This window comes from Saxophila tyrrhenica, assembly GCF_035928015.1.
Source record: "Saxophila tyrrhenica strain CCFEE 5935 chromosome Unknown scaffold_3, whole genome shotgun sequence".
Classification (NCBI taxonomy): domain Eukaryota; kingdom Fungi; phylum Ascomycota; class Dothideomycetes; order Mycosphaerellales; family Extremaceae; genus Saxophila; species Saxophila tyrrhenica.
In genome coordinates, this window is record NW_027041735.1 from 1,275,724 (window position 1) to 1,297,147 (window position 21,424).

The 21,424-nt window shown below is 54.9% G+C and overlaps 10 protein-coding genes across 10 annotated transcripts; 6 read left to right on the plus strand and 4 right to left on the minus strand.

The window, feature by feature from the left end:
• Positions 1-1,360: 1,360 nt before the first annotated feature.
• Positions 1,361-2,410, minus strand: LTR77_002443 (uncharacterized protein; the record flags this gene model as incomplete). Its single annotated transcript, XM_064799702.1, has 1 exon — positions 1,361-2,410. The coding sequence occupies one exon, from the start codon at positions 2,408-2,410 to the stop codon at positions 1,361-1,363; it is 1,050 nt and encodes a 349-aa protein (XP_064662457.1).
• A 2,033-nt stretch (positions 2,411-4,443) lies between these two features.
• On the plus strand, positions 4,444-5,007 carry LTR77_002444 (uncharacterized protein; the record flags this gene model as incomplete). The annotated part of the gene is made up of 1 exon (XM_064799703.1): positions 4,444-5,007. The coding sequence occupies one exon, from the start codon at positions 4,444-4,446 to the stop codon at positions 5,005-5,007; it is 564 nt and encodes a 187-aa protein (XP_064662458.1).
• A 230-nt stretch (positions 5,008-5,237) lies between these two features.
• Positions 5,238-6,887, plus strand: LTR77_002445 (uncharacterized protein; the record flags this gene model as incomplete). Its single annotated transcript, XM_064799704.1, has 1 exon — positions 5,238-6,887. One exon carries the CDS (start codon positions 5,238-5,240, stop codon positions 6,885-6,887), a length of 1,650 nt encoding a protein of 549 aa, XP_064662459.1.
• A 266-nt stretch (positions 6,888-7,153) lies between these two features.
• Positions 7,154-8,179, plus strand: LTR77_002446 (uncharacterized protein; the record flags this gene model as incomplete). The annotated part of the gene is made up of 1 exon (XM_064799705.1): positions 7,154-8,179. One exon carries the CDS (start codon positions 7,154-7,156, stop codon positions 8,177-8,179), a length of 1,026 nt encoding a protein of 341 aa, XP_064662460.1.
• Positions 8,180-8,353: 174 nt separating this feature from the next.
• Positions 8,354-8,892, minus strand: LTR77_002447 (uncharacterized protein; the record flags this gene model as incomplete). Its single annotated transcript, XM_064799706.1, has 3 exons — positions 8,354-8,606; positions 8,667-8,765; positions 8,819-8,892. 3 exons carry the CDS (start codon positions 8,890-8,892, stop codon positions 8,354-8,356), a joined length of 426 nt encoding a protein of 141 aa, XP_064662461.1.
• A 168-nt stretch (positions 8,893-9,060) lies between these two features.
• On the minus strand, positions 9,061-10,405 carry LTR77_002448 (uncharacterized protein; the record flags this gene model as incomplete). The annotated part of the gene is made up of 6 exons (XM_064799707.1): positions 9,061-9,106; positions 9,136-9,338; positions 9,395-9,695; positions 9,750-9,844; positions 10,010-10,270; positions 10,319-10,405. The coding sequence occupies 6 exons, from the start codon at positions 10,403-10,405 to the stop codon at positions 9,061-9,063; spliced, it is 993 nt and encodes a 330-aa protein (XP_064662462.1).
• A 425-nt stretch (positions 10,406-10,830) lies between these two features.
• On the minus strand, positions 10,831-12,789 carry LTR77_002449 (uncharacterized protein; the record flags this gene model as incomplete). The annotated part of the gene is made up of 2 exons (XM_064799708.1): positions 10,831-12,145; positions 12,236-12,789. 2 exons carry the CDS (start codon positions 12,787-12,789, stop codon positions 10,831-10,833), a joined length of 1,869 nt encoding a protein of 622 aa, XP_064662463.1.
• A 693-nt stretch (positions 12,790-13,482) lies between these two features.
• On the plus strand, positions 13,483-14,965 carry LTR77_002450 (uncharacterized protein; the record flags this gene model as incomplete). Its single annotated transcript, XM_064799709.1, has 5 exons — positions 13,483-13,617; positions 13,670-13,804; positions 13,864-13,904; positions 13,952-14,003; positions 14,054-14,965. The coding sequence occupies 5 exons, from the start codon at positions 13,483-13,485 to the stop codon at positions 14,963-14,965; spliced, it is 1,275 nt and encodes a 424-aa protein (XP_064662464.1).
• A 655-nt stretch (positions 14,966-15,620) lies between these two features.
• LTR77_002451 (uncharacterized protein) lies at positions 15,621-17,928 on the plus strand (the record flags this gene model as incomplete). The annotated part of the gene is made up of 3 exons (XM_064799710.1): positions 15,621-16,617; positions 16,669-17,028; positions 17,084-17,928. 3 exons carry the CDS (start codon positions 15,621-15,623, stop codon positions 17,926-17,928), a joined length of 2,202 nt encoding a protein of 733 aa, XP_064662465.1.
• A 286-nt stretch (positions 17,929-18,214) lies between these two features.
• LTR77_002452 (uncharacterized protein) lies at positions 18,215-21,369 on the plus strand (the record flags this gene model as incomplete). Its single annotated transcript, XM_064799711.1, has 3 exons — positions 18,215-19,808; positions 20,008-20,164; positions 20,214-21,369. The coding sequence occupies 3 exons, from the start codon at positions 18,215-18,217 to the stop codon at positions 21,367-21,369; spliced, it is 2,907 nt and encodes a 968-aa protein (XP_064662466.1).
• Between the last annotated feature and the right edge of the window lie 55 nt (positions 21,370-21,424).

Genomic DNA, 21,424 nt, shown 5'->3' on the forward strand with positions numbered 1-21,424 from the left:
CTACGGCACGTGCCTACAAGTGATTGGGAGCAGAAACGACCAATTCAAGACAAAGACAAAGGAACTGAGAACAACCATCACAGCACAAGAATTCTTCAATTGGCTGATGATATCGCAATTTACTAACTGCATTAACTAAAGCAGATCCCGCCCCCGACCACCAGTGCCAGACAGGTCAAAAGGGACCGTACAAGTGTTTCCAGCATCCTGTTACCCGCATATATCAGAGCATCAAGCCCCTACATTTTCGTGTGCGCGGGCTCCTCACATACCTGGGCCGGCGGGTAGAGCATAGTCGGATGATTACTATGGTTCTGACAAAAACCGTTCCACGCGCAGACAAGGGTCGAGCCAGTCAAGGCGACCGTGTTTGCGTTCCTCAAGAGTCTTGTGGACGACAAGTTCGGATGGGCCTTCGCCCCGGCTGGCGGGAGGAAGGCGGATCTGGAGGCGTGGTAGAGAACATCGCGGATGTCTGTCTGCCAGCGCCCTGGGCGTTTCAGCCTGATCCAGATCCGTGCATTCGAGCTGTCGTAGTGTCCAGAGGTGGTGTTGAGGTGTGGAGGTTGTCATATTAGGTCGAGCCAGTATTCCAGATACCAGGCTCGCGGAGGTTGAGTCTGCAATGTCCCGCAATCGATCGCCAGTACCGTCGCAGTCCGCGTGTGACGATAGTCAGCACTCGTCAGAAGTGTGGTGGGAAGGATGAAGAAGCCATATCCGCTGTCCGTCGCCCGCATACGCAGACGAAGCGTGACCGGAGTGTATGGCGTGGTACTTCATCCAACCCTCCGCACAAGCAAACAAGTGCTTCCCATCCATCACACGTGCAGTCCCAAATCCTCCAAGAGATGCACGAACACAGCCAGTGTGTCCCCATCCCTTAAAATCCAGAAAAGAAAGGCATCGCAAGTCGAGATCGCATTGCCTGGAAACCCATAAACTTGCAAATGCCGCCGAGTTTGACCGCGAGGTCTTGTCCTGTCTTGCAGTGCATGCCTCCCGTATCCGTTGCATTCCGTAAAACATGCTCGCTTGCTGCCCAATCCCGCTCAAAAAAGACAAAAGGAAGGAAGAACGCCGTCGAAAAGATGCCCGCTAGTGGATAGTTGTTGATGCTGTGGTTGTTGGTGGGGGTGATGATCAACATCGGGTATCTTTTTTTCGCATCGCATAACATTACTGCATCGTGGGTCGCGTGAGAGAGGGGTCCGGAGGTGGTTTGCAGCTACCTGTGCGCATTCAGGTGCGTGCTGGAGTCGAGGCGCCGTCGGGTTTGGCCAGAACACCGACATTGGCTGGGTGGAGTCGTCGGTCAACGACGGGTGGAGGGAGCGCAGTCACCGTGTTGCGCTTATGCTCATACGGCAGTTGCGAACATTGGTGAGAAGCTGCTCTGGCTCCAACCGAAGTCGTTGAAGCCGCCCATACCCATGTCGTGTCCGCAGTGCTGGGGCAGCTGGCTCGGCATCGCCGGCATGGGTGCCATGCATTGCGGCGAGCTGTAATACTGGGATGGTGCTGATGTGAACACGGGCTGGCTGAACGACGGCGTTGGCGACGGAAGCTGGAATTGGTGCATGCTGAGGTCCGGCCAGATCGAGGCGGACTGATTGTCGCTGCAGCTTGTCGCAGTCGGCGATGGTGTCGACGGCAGTACTCTCCAGTTGTCCACCGGTGCTGGGTGTGACGCAAGCGTAGGCGCTGGTGCCCACCAACCGCCAGCCATGGTGGTGTTAGGCATGAGAGGCGCTGGGTGGATGACATCGACGATCCTTGGCGGCGGCGGGAGGAGTGTCTGGAAGAGGTTCGTGATGGCAGTCTGGACGTCCTTTGATCGACCTTCCAGAAGCTCGCCAGCACCGTCCTCCTCGAGACCCTCGAGCGCGCGGACACCAGTCCGAAAGACGAACCTGTTGACCGCCTGCTCGAACTCCTCCTGAAGCTTCTTCAACTGTGCTTCCTTCTCGGGCCAGCTGTAGGTGTTGTCGGAGACGTCCTTGGAATAGATGTCCTTGTGGTACTCGACAAGCGCCTCGATAGACTCCGGCGTTAACTTGAACGCGACCTCATGCTGCGACACCATGTCGACATGCACGACGTACGCCTCGATGTGAAGAAGCTGGTAGTTGAACAGCGCTTCGACCAGAGGGTCGGAATCCTTGCGCAGCTCCGAATCGGGGGCCTTGGGTAGCATGAGCGAGGTGAGGGTCCAGATGGCAGACGCGCCGCCCAGAGTCTCCGTCAGACATCGGAAATGCTGTGGAACACTGTTGAGCGGGCGCTTGATTCGGTTGATGCGTTTCAGCGTCTGTGTTAACCAAGGCTCGACTTTGGAGTTGAGGACGATTGTCGGCGCGGACCGAGGAGCGAAGGCCTGCGCGGAGGCAGGTAGTAGTTGGAGGACCATGTCGACCAGGTATGCGATAGAGTAATGTGGTTCCGGACCAGGATGATGAGTAAGCTGTGCGATGTATAGACGGCGTTGTCTTGAGAATAAGATGGATGAAAGGAAGGAAACGACGTAATATGTCTCAGACCGGCTTGTGTGAACGATGGAAAATTAAATGGGCGCCTTTTGTATGAACGAGGAGAGGAGTAGAGGAGGATGGGATGGCGGGCGAATAAGAGTGGCGCAAGGGTTGGGTGGGAGGGTGATCGAGAAGAGTGTGACTGCGGGGAGCGACGCTTATATCACTCGGACGACTTTTGCCCTCGAAGCCGGCAGCACTAGCTGACTGCATGCGCACTGCGCCTCTTTTCTCAGTGGTGCATATGCAAGTAGGTGTAGTCCCGATAGCCTGCAGGATTAGTGTCGAACACAGCTTTCGGTGCTCACCTGCCATTGCGCTCTCGTACGCTGGGTTTTGCCTTCCGCTATAGTCGTCCTGCATGCTGAGATTGCGACACGCGGACGATATTCCTCGTCTCCCGGATCGTGATCATGGCGCTGCTATAGCCTTCCAAGAGGCGTCTCGCTCAGCGACGTTACTGGAGGAATGGCATGCCCGCTGTTATCGGTTCTGGCTTTCGCCGTGAACCTCGCCGTTGCAACAGCGCGGACCCTGATCTCCATACCATCTGAGACACTTGCGGAAGTACCGTCAAAGGTAGAGCATCGTTAACACCGATTAGGTCAGTCCCACGCCGTCCTACAACGTTTCTCGAACACTGCCGGGTCACTATCCAGCGGGCTGGGCCAGGGGTACCTGATCAGCACGGTTCTTTGGCATCCGGATGTGTCCCCACGTTGTCTCTAGTCAGCCCAACAGAAAAGTACAGACAAGAGCCCTCGCGATCGTGTTTCTCGAAATACAGCATCGATAGGCTGTGGAACACCGCGGTCGCCGACTGTATTCCGCTAAGGCTCGGGCTAAGTGCAGTAAGCGAGCCGCTAGGCCCACGCTGTACGACCAATTGCATGCGGTAGCCGGGATGGCTTTTGTAAATGTTCGAAGTCTCAAGCATGTGATCCGTCTCGGGCTGCTCCTACAAGTAGCACGAGCGCCTACTCTCACGCTTCGAAGCAAGGTCGAAACATGGTGCTGGAATATTGCAGAAGAGGTCAATAGCGAAGACGTGACGTCCTGTGCCGCATCTCGCGCATCTCGCGCAAGTCGGCAGGACCGGGGTCGCCACGAGGCGGTGCTGTGTGGCTGCAGCGATGATCCGCTCGGTCAGTCCTTCTCCCACAGCCTTACGGAAGCATCGAGGACGCCGGAGCGTGCAACTTCCACAACGTAAGACTGATTCCAGTATCCGAGCGCTGGACGCAGTGTCCAGGGAAGAGTATTGAATGACAGCATTTGCCCCTCTCTCGCCATTCCACAGCAGCACGAGGAACAGGCGAAGCTTCCGATCTTGTCTTCCATGCAGATTCCATCCTCGTCCTTAGCGCGGCCTTTTCTGCGGCCAGCCTCGTGCGACGCAGAGCATGAAAATCGGTGGTAGCTCAAGCGCTTGTGGTCAGTCGGTTTCCGCGCGCCTGCGGGCGTGTGTTTTGAGCCTCTCGTGCGTGAGCTTCGTGGAGCATCTCTCGCAGTGCCGTCAGGACCAAGAAACCATGCGTCGATCCGCGTTAGAGTCCCGCAGCGCTGGGGTGGATGCGTGGTGGTCTGCGCTCTGCAGGAAAGTCGAAGCTGAGCCGGCGAGAAAGAGCCGCGGCTCCAGCCAAGACATGGTCACGACACCTCTTCCTTCGAGATTCCTGATTATATTCCTGGTCATCGACAACATCCGCTGATAGCCGCTGAGTTGGAGTCTGGTGTCATCGTACTGCCTGGAATTCTCGCGCCGACGACAGCCATCCTGCTTGAACCTCACCAACGCGGAGACGACTGCCTCGAGACTACCTGCTGGCCGCTGACGACAGCGTTTCAGACTTGCATGAACAACGTCGACTGCATATGCGAGTTCTGTGAGTCACTGGAGGAATGTTTCGAAATGGCAGCTTCCGTGGGCGAACTGTATGATGCACTGGACCAGACAACAAAGCATTATGCAGACCTCTGCCCGGCCATTTCCAGGCCTTTGGTGGCGACGCTTGTAGACTGGTTGCCTCCCGCTCCAGCGTTGACATTGTCCATAGGCTGTGGCAGCGGCATCCTGGAGGCGATCCTGCTTCATGCTGCTGAAGAGGACCACGGCAAGCAGCTCAACCTGTGCGCCGTCGAGGTGCCTGACTGTGCTGTTACTCATCTGCCGGAGGACTGTGTAGCAAGAGTGCCAAACACCTTCTCCATCTACGATGATGCCATGCTCGCATCGACCCTGATATTCGTGTATCCCAGGCAAGCAAAGATCATTGCAATGTATCTTGGTGCGGCAAAGGGTACGGCTTTGGAGCAGATTATCTGGCTGGGTCATCGCAGCGACTGGCCAGAAGCGGAGGAGATATTGCTTGCTTCTTCTGTCCAGATCCAGCGCGTTGAAAGGCCAGGTACAGCCGAGTATGAGCTGCTCGTTATCGCTCGCCTACCGGAGAACGACGGCAAACATGTTGACTGACCCTGAAAGGTGACTCTCAGTTCTCACGGGAGCGTACCCATTCACTGATGTATAAATCATCAAGTTGCCGACTCTGCCCTTGCAGTCATGCTAATGAATACAGCTCGCTTGATTGCAAACTGCACCTACACCTATGCCGACAGTGCCGGCTTGCCGATAACAAAATGCTGGAAGGAATACCGGTTCCACTGTAACCTACACTGCTCACAGACTTCCATAGAGCGACCAATATGCCATTGGGCAGAGTACGACCACAGGCCTTAGCTGTCGATGCAGGAGAACACTCCCAGCTTCCACCACACCTCCTCGATATCTGGGAGCACGCAGCATTGCTATACCATGGCTACGAATGGCAGGCAGCAGCCGACATGTTTAATATCTTGGCATATAAGGTCTGCGATCCGCTATCTGCTACCCACTGTCTGGTGAATGCCGCCATGATTCAAGCCCGACTCGGAGACTTCGCCACCGCCCTGTCCACACTCATCGCCGCAGATGCAGCAGGATATGGCCTTCTGCTGACCACTTTCCTGGTCGGACTGGTCAGCTACGAGCTCGGGGATCATGTAAAAGCGGACGCCTGCTTCGAAATCGCTTACGACGAGCTCCGGCTAGGTGCTATTGACTACAACTACCTGGGCATGAACTTCAACCTGGATCAGGAGACGGTGCATGCCAACCTACGCGCTGTTCGCGAGGCGCGATTCCGAGCTCAAGTCACTAGAAGCAACATTGCGACGATGAACGCCGTGCCCGCGAACTGCATTTTCGAAGCACCGCCGAGGCTTCGCGCAGCTGCTGCGGTTGAAAGAAATTCGAGCTTGGGCTCACGGACTCGGAGAATACCGCACGGACCGATCAAGGGTTGCGTGAGAGCTCATAGTCGGACAGACCGGCCCTCGTGGAGTGAATGGTGCTGGGGTACACGATCCCCTCAGCTGGCCATGACACGATCACCGTCGGCAATCTTGCCAAGATCCATACCATCAGTGCCTGCCAAATCCGCGTCCGCAGCAAAAGCATGCTCGGCGATCACCACAGCTAACTCTAGGACCCCTCACCGCCGGAGAACATGGCACAAGCGCCCTCATACTCCGTATGTTGCTCGAGATGCTCGTGGAGCCCCCGAGTCAACCCGCGCATCAGCCCGCTTCATCCGGACAGCGGGACCAAATGGACTGCATAACATGACTGCCCGAGACCCTAGGGGAGAGCACGAACATACGGAGGATCTAGCTGGATTCCTGAGCACGTTAGCTCTGGCGAGAGGTTGTGCGGCCACGACGCCACTGGAGCTTGACGTGTTCTTGGTGGAGAACCTGAGGCGAGAGAAAGTCTTACAGAACGGACATGAAGAGGTCAAGGCTACTGCACCTGGTAAGAATAACATCCGGATACTGGATCACCAACTCACGGATGGTTCCTCAACAAGCATTTCATCATCTCCTGACACCACGCCGACGTCGCCGGACGAAGCGTTAACGACTCTCCAACCGTCCGTCTACGTGCCTGAAGAATCCAAGCTGAGAGTCATGCTGAACAAACGACAACGAGGTTGCAACGTTCTCCTCCAACAGGCAGCCGCAACGTACCCTGGACGCAACATCGAGGCTCGGGCTCAAAACATGGCTCCAGACGAGGCAGCCCAAGAAAACGCCCACAGGCAGAGCGAGCTGGAACATACGCTCAAGCTACTCGAAGGTATCATCAGGCCTAGATCCGAGCGGATGGGCAGGATCAGGAAGTCGTCGTTGTACAAGCCGCTGCCTCCCACACCATTGGTGGTCAACAAGAGTGAAGAGTCGCTGGAGGCGAATTCGGCGTCTAATACTTCGGTGGCGACGGAGGAGTTCTTTGACAAGGTGTTGGAGAAGGGGTGAGGGTAGGCTACGTATATACATGTGTCTTAGAATTGTATAATCAAGTCTGCATCAGAAGATGTTCTGGACTGGCACCTTCCAGCGCGAGTCATGTCTACGGCCACGTTTTCGTACGTCATAAGTGGCACTGAAGTAAACATCCACCTCGACTTTGCGACTCTGTTCGCATACCATCTTCATTCCTCTACAAGACAACGTATCTGGTCTCTTCTTCCGCAATACATGGTGGTACGTCTGTGCATACATTACCACACACCATCACCACCATGACCACCCGCCGCATCGCCACCAAGGTCGAAATTCCCGTTCCCGAAACCTCCAACGGCACGACTACCCGCAACAAAACAACCAAAGTGGACTCCCCACCCCTAGCCGGCTCCCCCTTCCTCCCCACCCCCCTCGAAGCCGTCCTCCTCGCCCTCTACCCCGGCACCCTCCTCCTCGGCTCCCTCTTCAGCAGCCTCCATCCCTCGTCCCGCAACGCCCTCTACCTCGCCGACGCGCAGTCCTACGACCCCAGCTCCGCACCCAGCTATTTCGCCAAAAAGAGCAACATCTTCAACGTCTACTTCGTCAAGTTCGGCTGGTTCTGGACGACCCTCGCCTTTGTCTTGCTGGTGTTTTCGCACCCGTCGCTGGGACCGCCGTTGGGTTTGCGACTGACGAAGAGAAGGGTGCAGGCGGGGATACGGTATGCGTGTATTACGGCAGTGTGGGTGGCGGTGACGCAGTGGTTTTTTGGACCGCCGATTATTGATCGGAGTTTTAAGTGGACGGGCGGGCAGTGTCAGATGATTTATAGTGATAGTCCTGGAGCGGCGCTGAAGAGGGCGGAGATGGGGGATGTGAGGGAGGTGCTGACGCATGCGGCTTGCAAGGGGATCGGAGGACAGTGGAAGGGCGGGCATGATATCAGTGGGCATGTGTTTCTGCTGATCTTGGGGAGTGCGATGCTCTGGCTTGAACTGCTGCCGGCGGTGTTGAGGATGGAAGGGCTGAGGGAAGCGAGGCGTATCATGACAAGCGATGGCTTGATCAGGAGTGCGTCAATCGAGGCAGATGGGGAGGCAGAGGGTAGGAGTGAGCCGAAAGGGATTTCAGTTGGAGTTCAGGGAACGCTGGCTGTACTCGGTTTGAGCTGGTGGATGCTATTGATGACCGCGGCGTACTTCCACACTTGGTTCGAGAAGTTCACGGGACTGGTGGTGGCGTTCGGGACGATATACACGGTGTACTTCCTCCCGCGAGCAGTACCGGCATTGAGGCAGGTCCTGGGCATGCCAGGAGTATAGATGGCTGGGCAGTCGCAAGGCTCCGCTCTAATATTACGTTGCACATTCTACCCATTATTTTGCCAACCTTCGTTTATTCTGTTCTGCTGGAGAGGTCAAGTACCGGCTTCAGGAAATTCTCGCTCATTGCTCATTTCGACCACTCCACCCCTGCGACAACGGCAAGACTAACTATCAAGCAACCTCCTCCACAGTAGCCCGGTCCTTCTCGCCAGCCTCCAAATCACCTGCTTTCTCATCAACGTGCGCGATGCGCTCGTCCTCTTCGATATAGATCTGCGGCCGCGATAGTTGAGTGGCAAGCTTGTTCCGGCAAACGATAATCTCGCGGTTGGCGTCGAAGTATCTGTCGATGTCTTCGAGCGTACGATTCGCCGTTTCCGGGTAGAAGAGGTATGTGATAGGGATGAAGGCCGTGCAGATGACGCTGGAGTGGTCGTTAGTGATGGAACCCAAGATAAACATATAGTATTCAAGGACGGCTCACCCCCAAACAATCCAGAATTTATAGCCCAGGTTCTTGACGCCAGGCAGGGTGGCTTGGACGACGGCGTAGTTGCAGATCCAATTGGAGGTCATGGCCAGGCTGTTGTTCTCGTTAGTAATTAGTATTCGAACTCAAGAAGCACATGAGCATACCTAGCACCCTTTGCTCGAACCTCCAGAGCATTGACCTCAGTCGGATAGAGCCAAGGTACACCGAGCACACCCATCCCGAAGCTAGCGAAGAAGGCGAAGAAGAACGCCACAGCGACACTTCCAAGAACATATGAGTTTCCCCCGTGTTCGCTCAGTCCTGTGGCGATAGCGATGCAGTACCTAAAGTAGTAGGTAGGAGGGTCAGCAGATGTCTCGACCGTCGAAACCAAGGCGGAGAGGTCTCAGAGGTCGCGCAGTCCTTGGGCCTTGGGTTTGTCTCCGACAACCCTTCAACCCATCTGTAGAGATTGACTCACCAGCAGATTGCACATGCGGCAGCCGAGCACATCATGACTTTACGTCGACCGTAGCGCTCAATGACGAAGTAGGCCAGACAGGCGAATATGAGGTAGTCAACCGAGCCGCAGGCGGCGAGGACGCGGGAGAGAATCTCGCTGATGCCGAGGGCGTTGATGAAGATGTAGGACATGTAGTAGGATGTGACGTTTATGCCAGAAATCTGGGGACAGTTGGGGTAAGTCGATGGCGCTCACCGCTGGGATAAGTAAGACTTACCTGGTTCATAATTTGCATCCAGGCACCCAAAATCATCCGGCGCAAGACTCCAGCTGGGCCACGACCGGTGATGAGCTGCCACCAGCTGAAGCTGTTGAGATGCTCTCGGTCGAGGACATCCTTGATAATCGCGTACTGGGTCTTGACGGAGGGCGAGTCTGGAGTTGCACCGTGGCCTTCGAGGGCGGCGATGACATCCAACGCCTCTTCATGCTTGCCTTTGCGGATGAGGAGACGTGGAAAGTCGGGAAGGAAGGGGCAGAGGCACCAGATGCAGGCCGTGAAGAAGATCTGGAAACGGCTGGAAGTCAGCATGTCTGTGTGCAAGGCATAGGATGATGTCCAATGGACTCACGCGAGCGGGAACCTCCAAGCAACATCTTTTGGCGCAAATGCAAAACCCAGCGTCAACCAATTGCTGATCGAGAAGCCAGTGATGCAGTTCGCCATCTGTATGATGACAAGCTTGCCACGAGAGCGCATCTTCGAGGTCTCAGATTGCCAAACGCCAGCAGTAGCAGTATTCATGCCGGTGCCAAGCCAGCCTTTGTACCAGGAGTAGGACAGTCAGCGGCGTCCTAATGAGGTCCAAGGCTTGCTTCCGTCGTTACTTACCACTATTCTACCAACATACATCTGCGATACACCATACGAAGCAGTCTGGATAACAGCACCAACAGCGATCACAGTCGACCCGAGCAGGATCTGTCGTGGTCTACCCAGCATATCGCCGGTCACGATAGTGCTCATAGCTCCAATAAAACAGCCGATGTTGTAGATCGAAGTCATGGTGCCCTGGGTGTCTGCTGATGGATGCCCGAAGGTTTCCAGGAAGTTCTCATTGATGATGACATTGCCGAAGACGCCTTGGTCGTACTGTAGCCTTATTAGAAAGGTTGTTCGTGTAGGGGAAGAGAGACTTACACCGTAGAAGATGAGCACAGTAGATGCTGCGATCGAAATCCATACCGTCAGGCGCTCACCACTACCACCTAGATACTTGCGCGCCATGTGGTATCACCTGCCTTGAGACGAACACGACAGTTCGAGACCTGGAGGAAGCAGCAGGAAGATAAGAAGTTCGAAAGACCCCCAAAGAAATTGATCACGATGCATACCGGGATACCCGCAACGGCATTAGACTTGCTAGAGCCATTCTAGTCCCCGTGGGGCATATTCTTGCGCGCGCGGGTAAAGAAGTCCACGCGCTACTGCAACCATTGGGTCTTGGTTGAGAGAATACCGCAGGTGTGCCGATCTGGTGGAAATGGGGAAGGATTAAGGATGGGGTCGGGCGAACTCGCAGCGAGGCGACTTCGGCAACGGGGATCGGCATCCATTCGGCGAGTGGGCCGAAGCTGCATACCGCGCGGCTGATGAGAGAAGGTCAGGCGAGAGGAGTGTAGCATGATGAGCTCGAAGGTATTGCTTCCTGGCTACAAGCCGTACCTGAATGTCATCTTCCCGTCGCCCTTTCGTACGTCTTCGAGGCCAAGTCTACGAGCAACGGCCTCAAAACCTGTTGCTTTCCAGACTCTCGCAAGACCCGTTGTGGGGACAGGAACATCTCCCAACACCTCCTCACGTTCCGTCAGATTCTCGTCCCAACCTGCGACAATATCCGCTCGCCGCTTGTTCTCCCGCACCAACATGACCCAAAAGGCAATATAGCCCACAAAGCTCGCCATCACGCACACAAGCGTGATGATGAAGGGTCGGATGTAGCCGTTCTTCCTATCTTCAGGCGTGAACAGTAACGCCAGAAAGATACCGGCCAGATTGCCCCAGCCGTTGATGCCGAGTAGGATGGCTCGCTTGCCTTGCTCGGGGGTATTATTGGTAATCCAGGCCACCGTGAGAGGTGAAGCGATGAAGCTGCCACTTAGTAGGATGCATAGTGCGAAGTAGCGGAAGCCGTAACGCTCTTTTGGGATAAGGAGCGTAAGTAGAAGTCCGAGGAGCAAGAGACCAAGGCCCCAGAAGATGGGCACAAGGCGCTGTTTCGAGTGGTCCGACCATCTTGTGAAGACAAATAGTGCCACTGCTCCACATGCGAAGGGCGGCGCTGATAAGAGATTCGAAGCTGAAGGCGACAGATTCAATGAGGGAGAAAGCTGCTTGATGACCAGAGGTAAGAATACGCCAAAGGCAGTCGCCGGAATCGCAGATAAGATATTGACGGCCAGGATGTGCCAGATCTTGTAGTTGAGGAAGGCGGACAGTACATCGTGCCTGCTGAGACCAGAGTCCTCCGTCACAGAAGCACCAGTAGCCGTTGACATCCGACGATGAGCGGCCTTGGAGGTGTGAAGAAGGCCGTGGTGGGCTTCGCTGTCAAGGTCTTCCTCAGCAGGTGCTTCATCGAGCACTTCGTCAACGGCGGAAACGCTGATTGATCTCGAGGAAATGTTTGTAGCGCTCAGCTGATCGAGACGGATACGTTGCTCAGCCCAGCGTCTCTCTTGAGCCGTAAAGAACCATGCTGAGTCTGCACTGTGCGGGAGCCAGAAGAACCCAATGAGAGCAACAAACATGGTCGTGCAACCTTCGATCAAGAAGAGCACCTCCCAGCTCCTCCACTCCCCGTCGATGGCCTGAGTGACCGGAGGAGGTATGTCTGGGCGAGAGGGACCTTTCTCGAAGCGACTGAACACACCCCAGCTCAAGATGCCACCGAGAACGCCTGCCACTGCCGTTTGGCCATAAAAGAAGCCAAGCCTCACGGCGAACTCATATCTGGTGTAGAACAAGCTAGATATAGAGAAGCGTATAGTCAGTCGTTGTGGTTCAAGTGGTCCCTCTCATGCCGTCGCAACGGCGATTAATATCATTGAGACATACCTCAAATAATTCACAGTAGTCGGATAGAAGCCTGCCTCCAACGCCGCAATCAGTATTCTTAGACAGATTAGCTGCCACTTCCTCCGAATCCAGATATGCAGCAGAGTGCACATTCCCCAAAGAGTCATGCAGCCGGGCACCCATCGTCTCATGCCAAATTTGCGACCTAAAGCTGCACCCACAGGCTGGAGAGCAACGAAGAAAGCAAAGAAGTAGCCCATGGATGTGTTTAGATCGTCCGGTTGGAGGCCAGCATCGCGAGTGAAGCCAGCAGTCTCCGCGTTCCCAACGTTAGACTTGTCGAGGCTATTCAGCAGGAAGAGTAGGGCCAGAAATGGCAGCAAGATGCAGTCCAGCTTCCGCTTCGTGCTTCGATCCAGCGCTTGATGGACTCGCCCATGCTGGCCGCTTTGAGATGCCGACAAGTCTTCGTCGTTGGATGCATCGTCGTTCAAGGACCGTCGTAGAAGACCGGCATCAGCTTCCCTTTCCTCCATAATCTCGGGTCGATGAAGGGGCTCAAGTTCCACGCCATCGTCTTCATCTAGGGGCATGCTCTACCCGTGCTGTTCGACGAAGAAGGACACCTGTGGCAGTAAACATTGCATCCTTGTAGATGGTGTGGTAGGACACTCGCAGGAGCATCTACTGCGGCTGGGATGATTCGAGGGATTGGGACAGAATGTGCGGTGCTACGGCAATTCTTTTGTCAAGCTGAGTATGAAGCCACTTTTGACGACTCCTGAGTCCTTCCTCCGTTCTAACCCGACCTCGACCACAGTTCTCGAGCTGACGTGATTGTGAGGAGCCACCAACTGCTTTTCAGCAACGGAAGAAGGCAACAGTCCATCGGATCGCCAGCAGAGGCCAGCGGTCAGAGGAGAAGAATTGCTTGAGCCCTGCCGGGAAGACTTTGTTTAGGACGAGACCAGATGTACGTCCTTGTGCGCATGATCACCAATTGCCAAGTACTGAAACCACCAGAAATGGATACTCCGAGCATAGTGAGGTAAGATCACGGGTCACTGTGTATCCTCGACTCGAGCGGGCGTCTCATCAAGGCGCCTCACAGACTGCAGGTGGCATCGCAAGACTGGGCAGCTGAACCGCGCGCAAAACGCCGTAACTCAAGAGGGCTAAACGTCGCGCTGTCGCCAAGGCTCATATAACATCGTATAGGTAAATGATGGACCTGCTATGTCCTGTCCACTTCTTCTCTTGCTCCTACTACTTGCTGCGCGGTCCTCATGGCGTTCTCCAACTTCATCCTCTTGCTGGCCTCGTTTTCAGCCGTTGCATTTTCACAAGACCTGGGGTCTGATCTGACCTTGTCCGCGACTGGTTCTTTGCTCTGCAACGAGACCTTCTCTGATGCGAACGTGGTGAGTCGCGAAGTTGCACCTACACAGACCGCTCTCAACTGACCAGCTCAAGACCAGCATCAGCTCATACAGCCCTGGCGTGCCCGAGTTCAGTTCGAGCAGCGGATTTGCTAGAGACATCCACGTGGGCGCTACTGTAGTCGAGTCGACCGACAGCGTACAATGGTCACTATGGTACAATACAGGCGTAAGGCCGTCCGGTTGCTATCAATATTGTCAAGACGACATCGACTCATGGTCGCATAGGGCGCCAACTACTCCAATGACGACGATCTGGGCTACGATGTGTAAGGAGGCTTCACGCGCTTGAAGATGTTGGCTGAGTCAATGATAGTTGTGTTTTCGTCACCAACACGCCAGATGAGAACACGTACCTTCGCGGACAGGTGAGAAGAGCGCATCTATACGGCGCCCAATAATGCGCTGACAACTCCAGTCCGACCCTGGAGACTGCTCCAGCACACTGAATGCAGAATGCAATGCAGCCTTGACCAATATGGCCAATTCTCTGGCACTGGGCCTCATCAGTAACGCGACGCCTCCACCAAACTCCAACTTGACAGAAGGGAGCCTGAGCCGCGTATGCTACGAGATTGGGAACACAATACAGAACAACTTCCCAGACGAATGCAACGTCTTCTACAACGGCTCAGCCATGGTATCCGGGAGTCCTTTGTCCAGCTACGGCAGCTCGGTGTCCACTGGTGATCCTTGTCCAATTGTCGATGACAGCACGAACAGAACCTTCGATCACATCCTTACTATCTCCGGCTCCGCAACGCGACTGAACTACATCGCATTCAACTACGTCGTGTTCCCCATGATGATCACATGGCTTCCTGTGGCCAATGTCCTAGCCACTCAAACCATCACCACGGCCAACTCAGTGATGGCGTGTCTTCGCGCGGACGACGTGCAGCCGGGCAGCGACACCGTTCCCGCACCTGCAGCACCCACACCTATTGGTTCCGAAGACGATGGATTGACTGGAGGAGCTATCGCCGGCATCGTAGTTGGGGTGGTGGCAGGACTGGGCATCGTCGCTGGTGCAGGGTGGTGGTTCTGGAGAAGAAGCAAGAAAGCCAAGCTGTCAAAGTTGAGAAGCAGCGGCGAGGACACCCCTCCAGCATACGATGCAGAGATGAAGCAACTGCCTACTCCTCTGGCGGGAGTCCCAGCAAATGCACCTCTTGCCGAGCTGGCTCCTGACGAGGTGCGAAGACACGAGCTGGGAGTTGATCCTACGTTTGAGCTGGGAGAAGGACGCAAGCTGGCTCAAGAGAAGGCTTTGAATGAACGGTCGCCTGTGGAGATGTCGGCTGAAGTGCCTGCCTGGCGTTTGCGGTGACCGGTGCGTGTATGCTAGGGCCCTTCATATTTCATCAAATGGGCATAACGCAAGTCTTTTGTTCAAAGCGGAAATGCACTGACTGGACATGGAGATGGAGTCTCGAGCGAAACTCCATTCCATCTACCTGCACGAACTGAGGACGGATTAAATGCGGTATCTTGTACGAAGTGAAATATTTATTCCCGCCCAACTACCCGGAAACATCGGCGATCAGTGCGTTCCGACTTCCTGTTCCTGAAAGAATCCAACCTCTCCTCCATCTCTCCCCGACCCCGCACGCTTTCGCTTGCGATGGCAAAATTGAGACAGGCACAGCACATGGCGTGGAGCCGATAATTGATCTGGACGACCGAGATGACGTCGGGACGAAGAAGGACTGATGTCGCCGCCCATAAGCGGTTTGTGATGAACTTCCACTACGGCTCTTTGGTGTTCATCAGCAATCACGATGGTGGTGTCAATCAGGTCGTTGGCCTTGTTGGCCTTAACGCCATGGGTATCTGCCCTACCTCAGATCGTTGGCGAAGAGCTCCAATCCTGCGGCGATGCCTACTATCGTCCGTCTGAGTACACATGCTACGATCGTTTCCTATGCCCGGTCGAGGACGGTGTACCATTGCTGCAATGCGGAGATGCATGCTACATGCCATCAATGTACAGTTGCTCCAACGATCAACTGGTATACCCGCCAACAGCGTCCGGATCGTCAGCTCCTTCATCATCCTCATCCTCAGCGGTTTTAGCAGTTTCTGGCTGTTCGGAGAAGCCAACGACTCTACATCTCTCCTCATCGCCCTACGAGAACTACTTCTATTCCGACTGCCATAGCGCAAGCCAGTTGGTGGTGACGAGCCCACAGCCGGAAAGCGACCTCGAGATCATTGTACCACGTTTGTTGGTCGCATGGGCTGCTGGTGACTCGGGTCTCCTTGCCTTCTTTGCGCCTAAGAACGGCGTCAATGGATCTCTGAGCATCGAGGTGTTGAATGATACGTCGGACGAGCCATTGTCGGGCGTATATGAGCAACCATCCAATGGATCCTCCAGCGGCAATCCGGTGGTTGGCATTAGCACGCTCGTCCATTTCAACTCATCCGCGGTCTTGACTGTCCCGATTCTCGGAAGCATAAGGATGATGCGCGACTTTGTCGAAGGACCAAGCCTACTGTATCCCGAGATCCAGGATCCGATCAGGTTCGCGTCAACGCAAGACAATGGCGCACGTCTATCACGCCGATGGCTTGACAACCAGACCACTACGGAAATGACGTTCAGGCCACGCTCCGGTGGTGCTTCTGCCAAAGTGGGAAACAGGACAGTGGATCTCGAAGCTGGCACATACGAGTTTACGGCAACCTTTGACTATCCGCAGCTTGGACAGCTGAGTGCGTCTGAGGTGCTGGATTCAGAGTCTCAAGATCTCATAATCACAAACACCGATCAGACGAAATCACTTTCATTCTTGTCGTACACAGATAAGCTGCTGGCGGGGGCCTGGCGGTTCTTGACGTACTTTGGCCGCGACAGCATGATCACTCTACTCCTCATGCAGCCCGTCCTGTCACAAGGTGAAGGCGGTGCGGTAGAAGCTGTGATCGGGGCTGTTCTCGAACGGATCAATAAGACGGAGGGTACGGTGTGCCACGAAGGTACGGAACGCACTTCCATACGGCTTCAGAAAAGAGCTGACACCTGCCCAGAAACCATTGGCGATTACGCAACATATCAAAACCTTCAGATGAACATTAGTAGTACGGACCCCATATGCTCGTACATCATGATTGACAGCAACTACTACCTCCCAATCGTCATGGAGAACTACTTCCTAAAGACAGCTACCGGCAGGAATCGAAAGGAGGCTTTCTTCGCTCAAGAGTCAACCCTAGACTTTGGCAATCAAGGACTGTCATACGAGGAGCTGGCGTTGCGTAATGCCGAAGAAGTGGTGCGGTCAGCTGCTGCATTCGCTGCAGAGGGAGGCCAGACGAAGCAGAATCTTGTTCACCTAGAGCCCGACCAGGTTGTTGGCGAGTGGCGAGATTCAGAGTTTGGCATAGGAGGTTGGTAACAATACGACCTTCCAAATCTCTGGGGTTTTGCTGACGGTTTATCTAGGTGGCCGCATCCCGTACGATGTTAACACTGCCCTCGTGCCTGCAGCTCTCCGGTCGATCGCGGCACTGTCTGAGGCAGGATTCTTCCCTGAGCATCCGGACTGGGCGACGACAGCAGCTGAGTATGCTGAAGTCTGGGAGGATAACTCTCTTCACTTCTTCGAACAGACTGTACCTCAAGCGGAGGCCAAGTCGCTCGTTCAGAGCTACGCTTCCGATGCCGGCTACGGCTTTCCGTCGCAAGCCGACGAGATCACCTCAGATGTCGTCTACCATGGCCTGGCATTGAATGGGAACAACGGTCAGGAAGTCGTCAAAGTGATGAACTCAGACGACAGCTTCAGGCTGTTCATGCTCAACACCACCAACCAGGAACAGCTCACGAGCTTCCTAAACCAGTCAGCGACAAACATCCGGACGCCGTTCCCAGCAGGTCTCTCGACCCCTGTGGGAGTGCTGGTAGCCAACCCAGCCTACGGCGGCCAACAAGTCTACGCAGCCAACTGGACAAATGACGCCTACCATGGCACCGTAGTATGGGGCTGGCCTCTGGCTATGCTGGGAGCAGGTCTGCAACGCCAGCTCCAGCGGTGCTCGTCATCTGCTCATCCAGATTTCTGCAGCGACGACTCGGTATACACGAACGTGCTGGCGGCGTACAACCATCTGTGGGACCTCATTGATGCGAACCGGGAGCACTTGAGCTTGGAGGTCTGGAGCTGGCAGTATCGCGACGGTGGCTTCGACTTTGTCGACTTTGGTTCGCTGACGCCGACGGAGAGTGACATTGTGCAGTTATGGTCGTTGACGTTTTTGGCCATTACAAGGGATGAGTCGCTTCGCTGAGGAGGATATCGTGGGCTAGCTCGCGGTGGCAGTAGTTTGTGAAGGCGACAGTCCTCACGGTTTCTCCTCTCCCCGTTATTGTGAGACTGTAGATGTACACGATGTGGACCATCGGAGGAGACATGGTAGTCCGTTTGTTGAGACCAATTTTGGCTTTTTGATTAGTGCTTAGTCAAGCTTCTAAGTAATATTTGATTGCCCCTCAACGTCACCTCGTCACCCCAGTCGCAGATCCATGATCCCCTTCACCAGATCGACAATACCACAGCTCGCATGCAGCACGACAATGGCCAAGGACCTCTCTCCGGCGAAGTGTATCCTCTTGACCATCCACTATGCGTCCGAGGGCAACATTAAAGCGCTGCACTCCTTCACGCCCACACGACTCGACGCTCTATCTCCCAAGCTGGTCTTGGAGATCCTGTTGACATATTTACCCGAAAGTCTCGATCCTTCAGAGTACACGACATATGTCAGCGAGGTCGCTTCCAGGCTGTACCTCGATGTCGAGAGAGAGGACATTCACGTCGACCTGTCGCCTGTCAACGACATCGACGAAGAGCAGGCGAAGAAGCGGGTCAAGAAGTTGAACTTGCTTGACATACAACCGCCGAGTTTCCCTCCGGACGCACCACCCGACCTTCTCACCAGGTTCTTGTGTCATCGTTCGTACCGGATCGATAGCGAGACCGGACTACTGAACCTGGTGCCCCAACTTATCGAGCCCTTCCTCAAGCAGAACGATTACATCCGGACTTGGTATATCAGTGTGGTCTTGCCCCTCACAAGACTGCAGCTCGAATACTATCCCGATGATGATGTTGAGGCTCCGAGCTTGAGTAATTTCGAGAAGATGGAGGGAAAGGAAGGCATGGATGTCCTACTTCGACACGTGACCGGGCCCCAACAGAACAACCAAAGTGGAGGGAGTGGTGTAGAAAGCGAGGTTGCAAGAGACCTGAAGGGCTTGGTTGGCCCCTGGATGTATGGCCATACTGAGCGCAAGAGGCGAAAACTGTACCGGAGTCGAGATGACGGAACCGCGGAGGGCCTCACTAGAGACATGAGAAGGATCAGCCTCAACGGAATATCTTCGGAACACAAGACAGGCCATGACTGGGAGCATGTATTTCCATGGATGGTCACTCAAGCTCGAGAGGACTTTCGCAGTATCACGCAAGCCATTGAGGACTGGGACGGCCCTGGAGATGTTGACCTCGGAGGCTTCAGTCCCGGAAACGCTGGCACTTATCTTGACGAAGACACTCAGAGTAAGCTTGAATCACAGTATGCGCAGGCTGTGTTCGCCTCCTGCTATGCGGTCGAAGCAGATACGGAAGACACAGTCCAAGGCGCCCATGGTGTACTTGCGCGATTGGCTGCCTTACTTGACTTTATCCCTCCTCCTGACCTGGCCACGAGTGTCGAATCTCTACCCAAACTCGAACGACATGCAGCTCGACTTGAAAACTCCAATACCACAGCAGATCTCGAGCCCAATGCCCTGCTTTCATCCGAACACCCTCTCACCACGCCTCGATTTGAGACGTACATGCTCCTGCAGATGATGGTGTATAGTGCTTACCAGTTCAATGGTCTGGGCTACCCCATCTCGCTCGTTAATGCCGCGAAACTCCATTTCTATGCGGCTCCAGAGGAGCAGCTTGCGACGCTGAAGAAGATTCTGCATGGCCTCGGGAACGGTGGTGCTCGAAAAGATGATGCGCAACGGACTGCCGATCGCGCAAAGCTGATGTGGCTATGGAACTGGGGTATTGACTCTGACGACGACTCTGCTACCGAAGGCGCTGGTGTATTAGGCAAGATCCCTCGGCAGAGCTTCGAAGAGGAAATGCTCCGATGCTTCACTGAAACTAGTGGTGAGTAGATTCACTTTCATGGCCTCCAGGAAAGCGAAGCTTATCGCTTTCAGTGGAAGATGTAGACCCCGTGCAGAACACAGATACTTTAGGCGGGCTTGAGGAGAAAGATCTCACTTGGCCCCTTGTGACACCAGAAACCGAACGTTCTGGTTATCAGCCTAATTGAGCTTCTGCTGACCTGTGCTTGGACGTGTAGCATACCAGTTGGCTATCAATTTGTACCTGGTGTCGGCTCAGAACTACCTTCCGGCTCAGCGCATCGAAGAAGTCGTGCTGGAAGAAGCGATGGAGGCATATGACGGCGCCAGCAATGGCAACAAGACGAGGGGTGGAGTCAAGAAGGCGAACGATATGTACATCTCTCTATCTGCTCTAGAAGCGGCACATGCTAACTCGCGGCAGCATCTCCGCCTTCCGACCATACTTTTCGGAAAGCCCACGCTTCCAAGAGGCCATAGCTTTGATAGCAGCGACACATGCTCTTTCGTTCTACTCGCTAACTTTGCAGCATGGGGTACCATTTCAGCCTGTCAGCATCCGCGTGAGCAAGGATCCGATCGGCCTTATCAGCAAGGTGCTGGAGCAGAATCCAAGAAGCTACACAAAGGTCGATGATCTTGTTAGCATCAGTCGAAACCTCGTAACTGCTGGCCTGGTTGGCGCAGAGTCGGACAGCGATGGCGATGGTGTGAATGGCCAAGCGGATCTTGAAATAAGACGGAAGGACGCCGAGAGAAGAGTCGCTTTTATGGCTATTGAAGCCGCTTTACGGGAGGACGACTTCGAGACTGCATACTCTTACATCATGAACCGGCTTTCGCCTTCTAGCGCGGACATCGAAGCACCCAAAGTTGAGCGTCGTCCGTCTGGAAAGCACCATTTTCGGATGTCTTCGAAAGAATCCGCACGATCGAAAGCCGCCGCATCCGACGATGATGTATCGTGGCGAGCGGCTTTCCTGGCTGGACGCTATCGTCCGGCTTCTGCTTCGCCTCCGTCCCTTCGCCGGCTCGAACAGCGCACGGAGCTACTTTCGCTTGCCCTGCTGCTCGCGCCCGTCCATCAGCTCACCGAGATACTCGCGGCGTGGCGACGATGCGAAGAAGAGATGACCTCGCTCCAGCGCGCACAACAAGAAGCAGAAGAAGACTTCGACAACCGCGCCCACAAGCGGCAAAACGCAAGCGCTCTGCCAGGCAACTTCACGGTACAGGACGAAGACGAAGGCATGGTCCTGAACCAGAAACGGAGAGAAATGGGCAGGATGACTGGCAAGACTGGCGAAGGCGAGGCGCCGGTGAGCATGTTTGATCTCACGCGCAGCGCTGCGCAGGCTTTCAGTAAGAATGCTTTCCCACTGCGAGGAGCGGCGGCTTCGTCGACGGGAAATGCTAGTATGGAGGAGAGCGTGGTGAGCTTGGGCAGCGAGACTGAAGCGGATGCTCAGCAGCGGGTCAGGAGGAGGGACATGATTGCGAACACCGTCTCTGGCGGATTGGCTAGTGGGCTTGGATGGGTGTTGGGAGCAACGCCTGCAAGTCAGCAGCAGGAGCGATGATAGGCTCTTTTGTCGACATTGTTCCGAGAAGCTGTACCGGACAGAAGACAGTGTC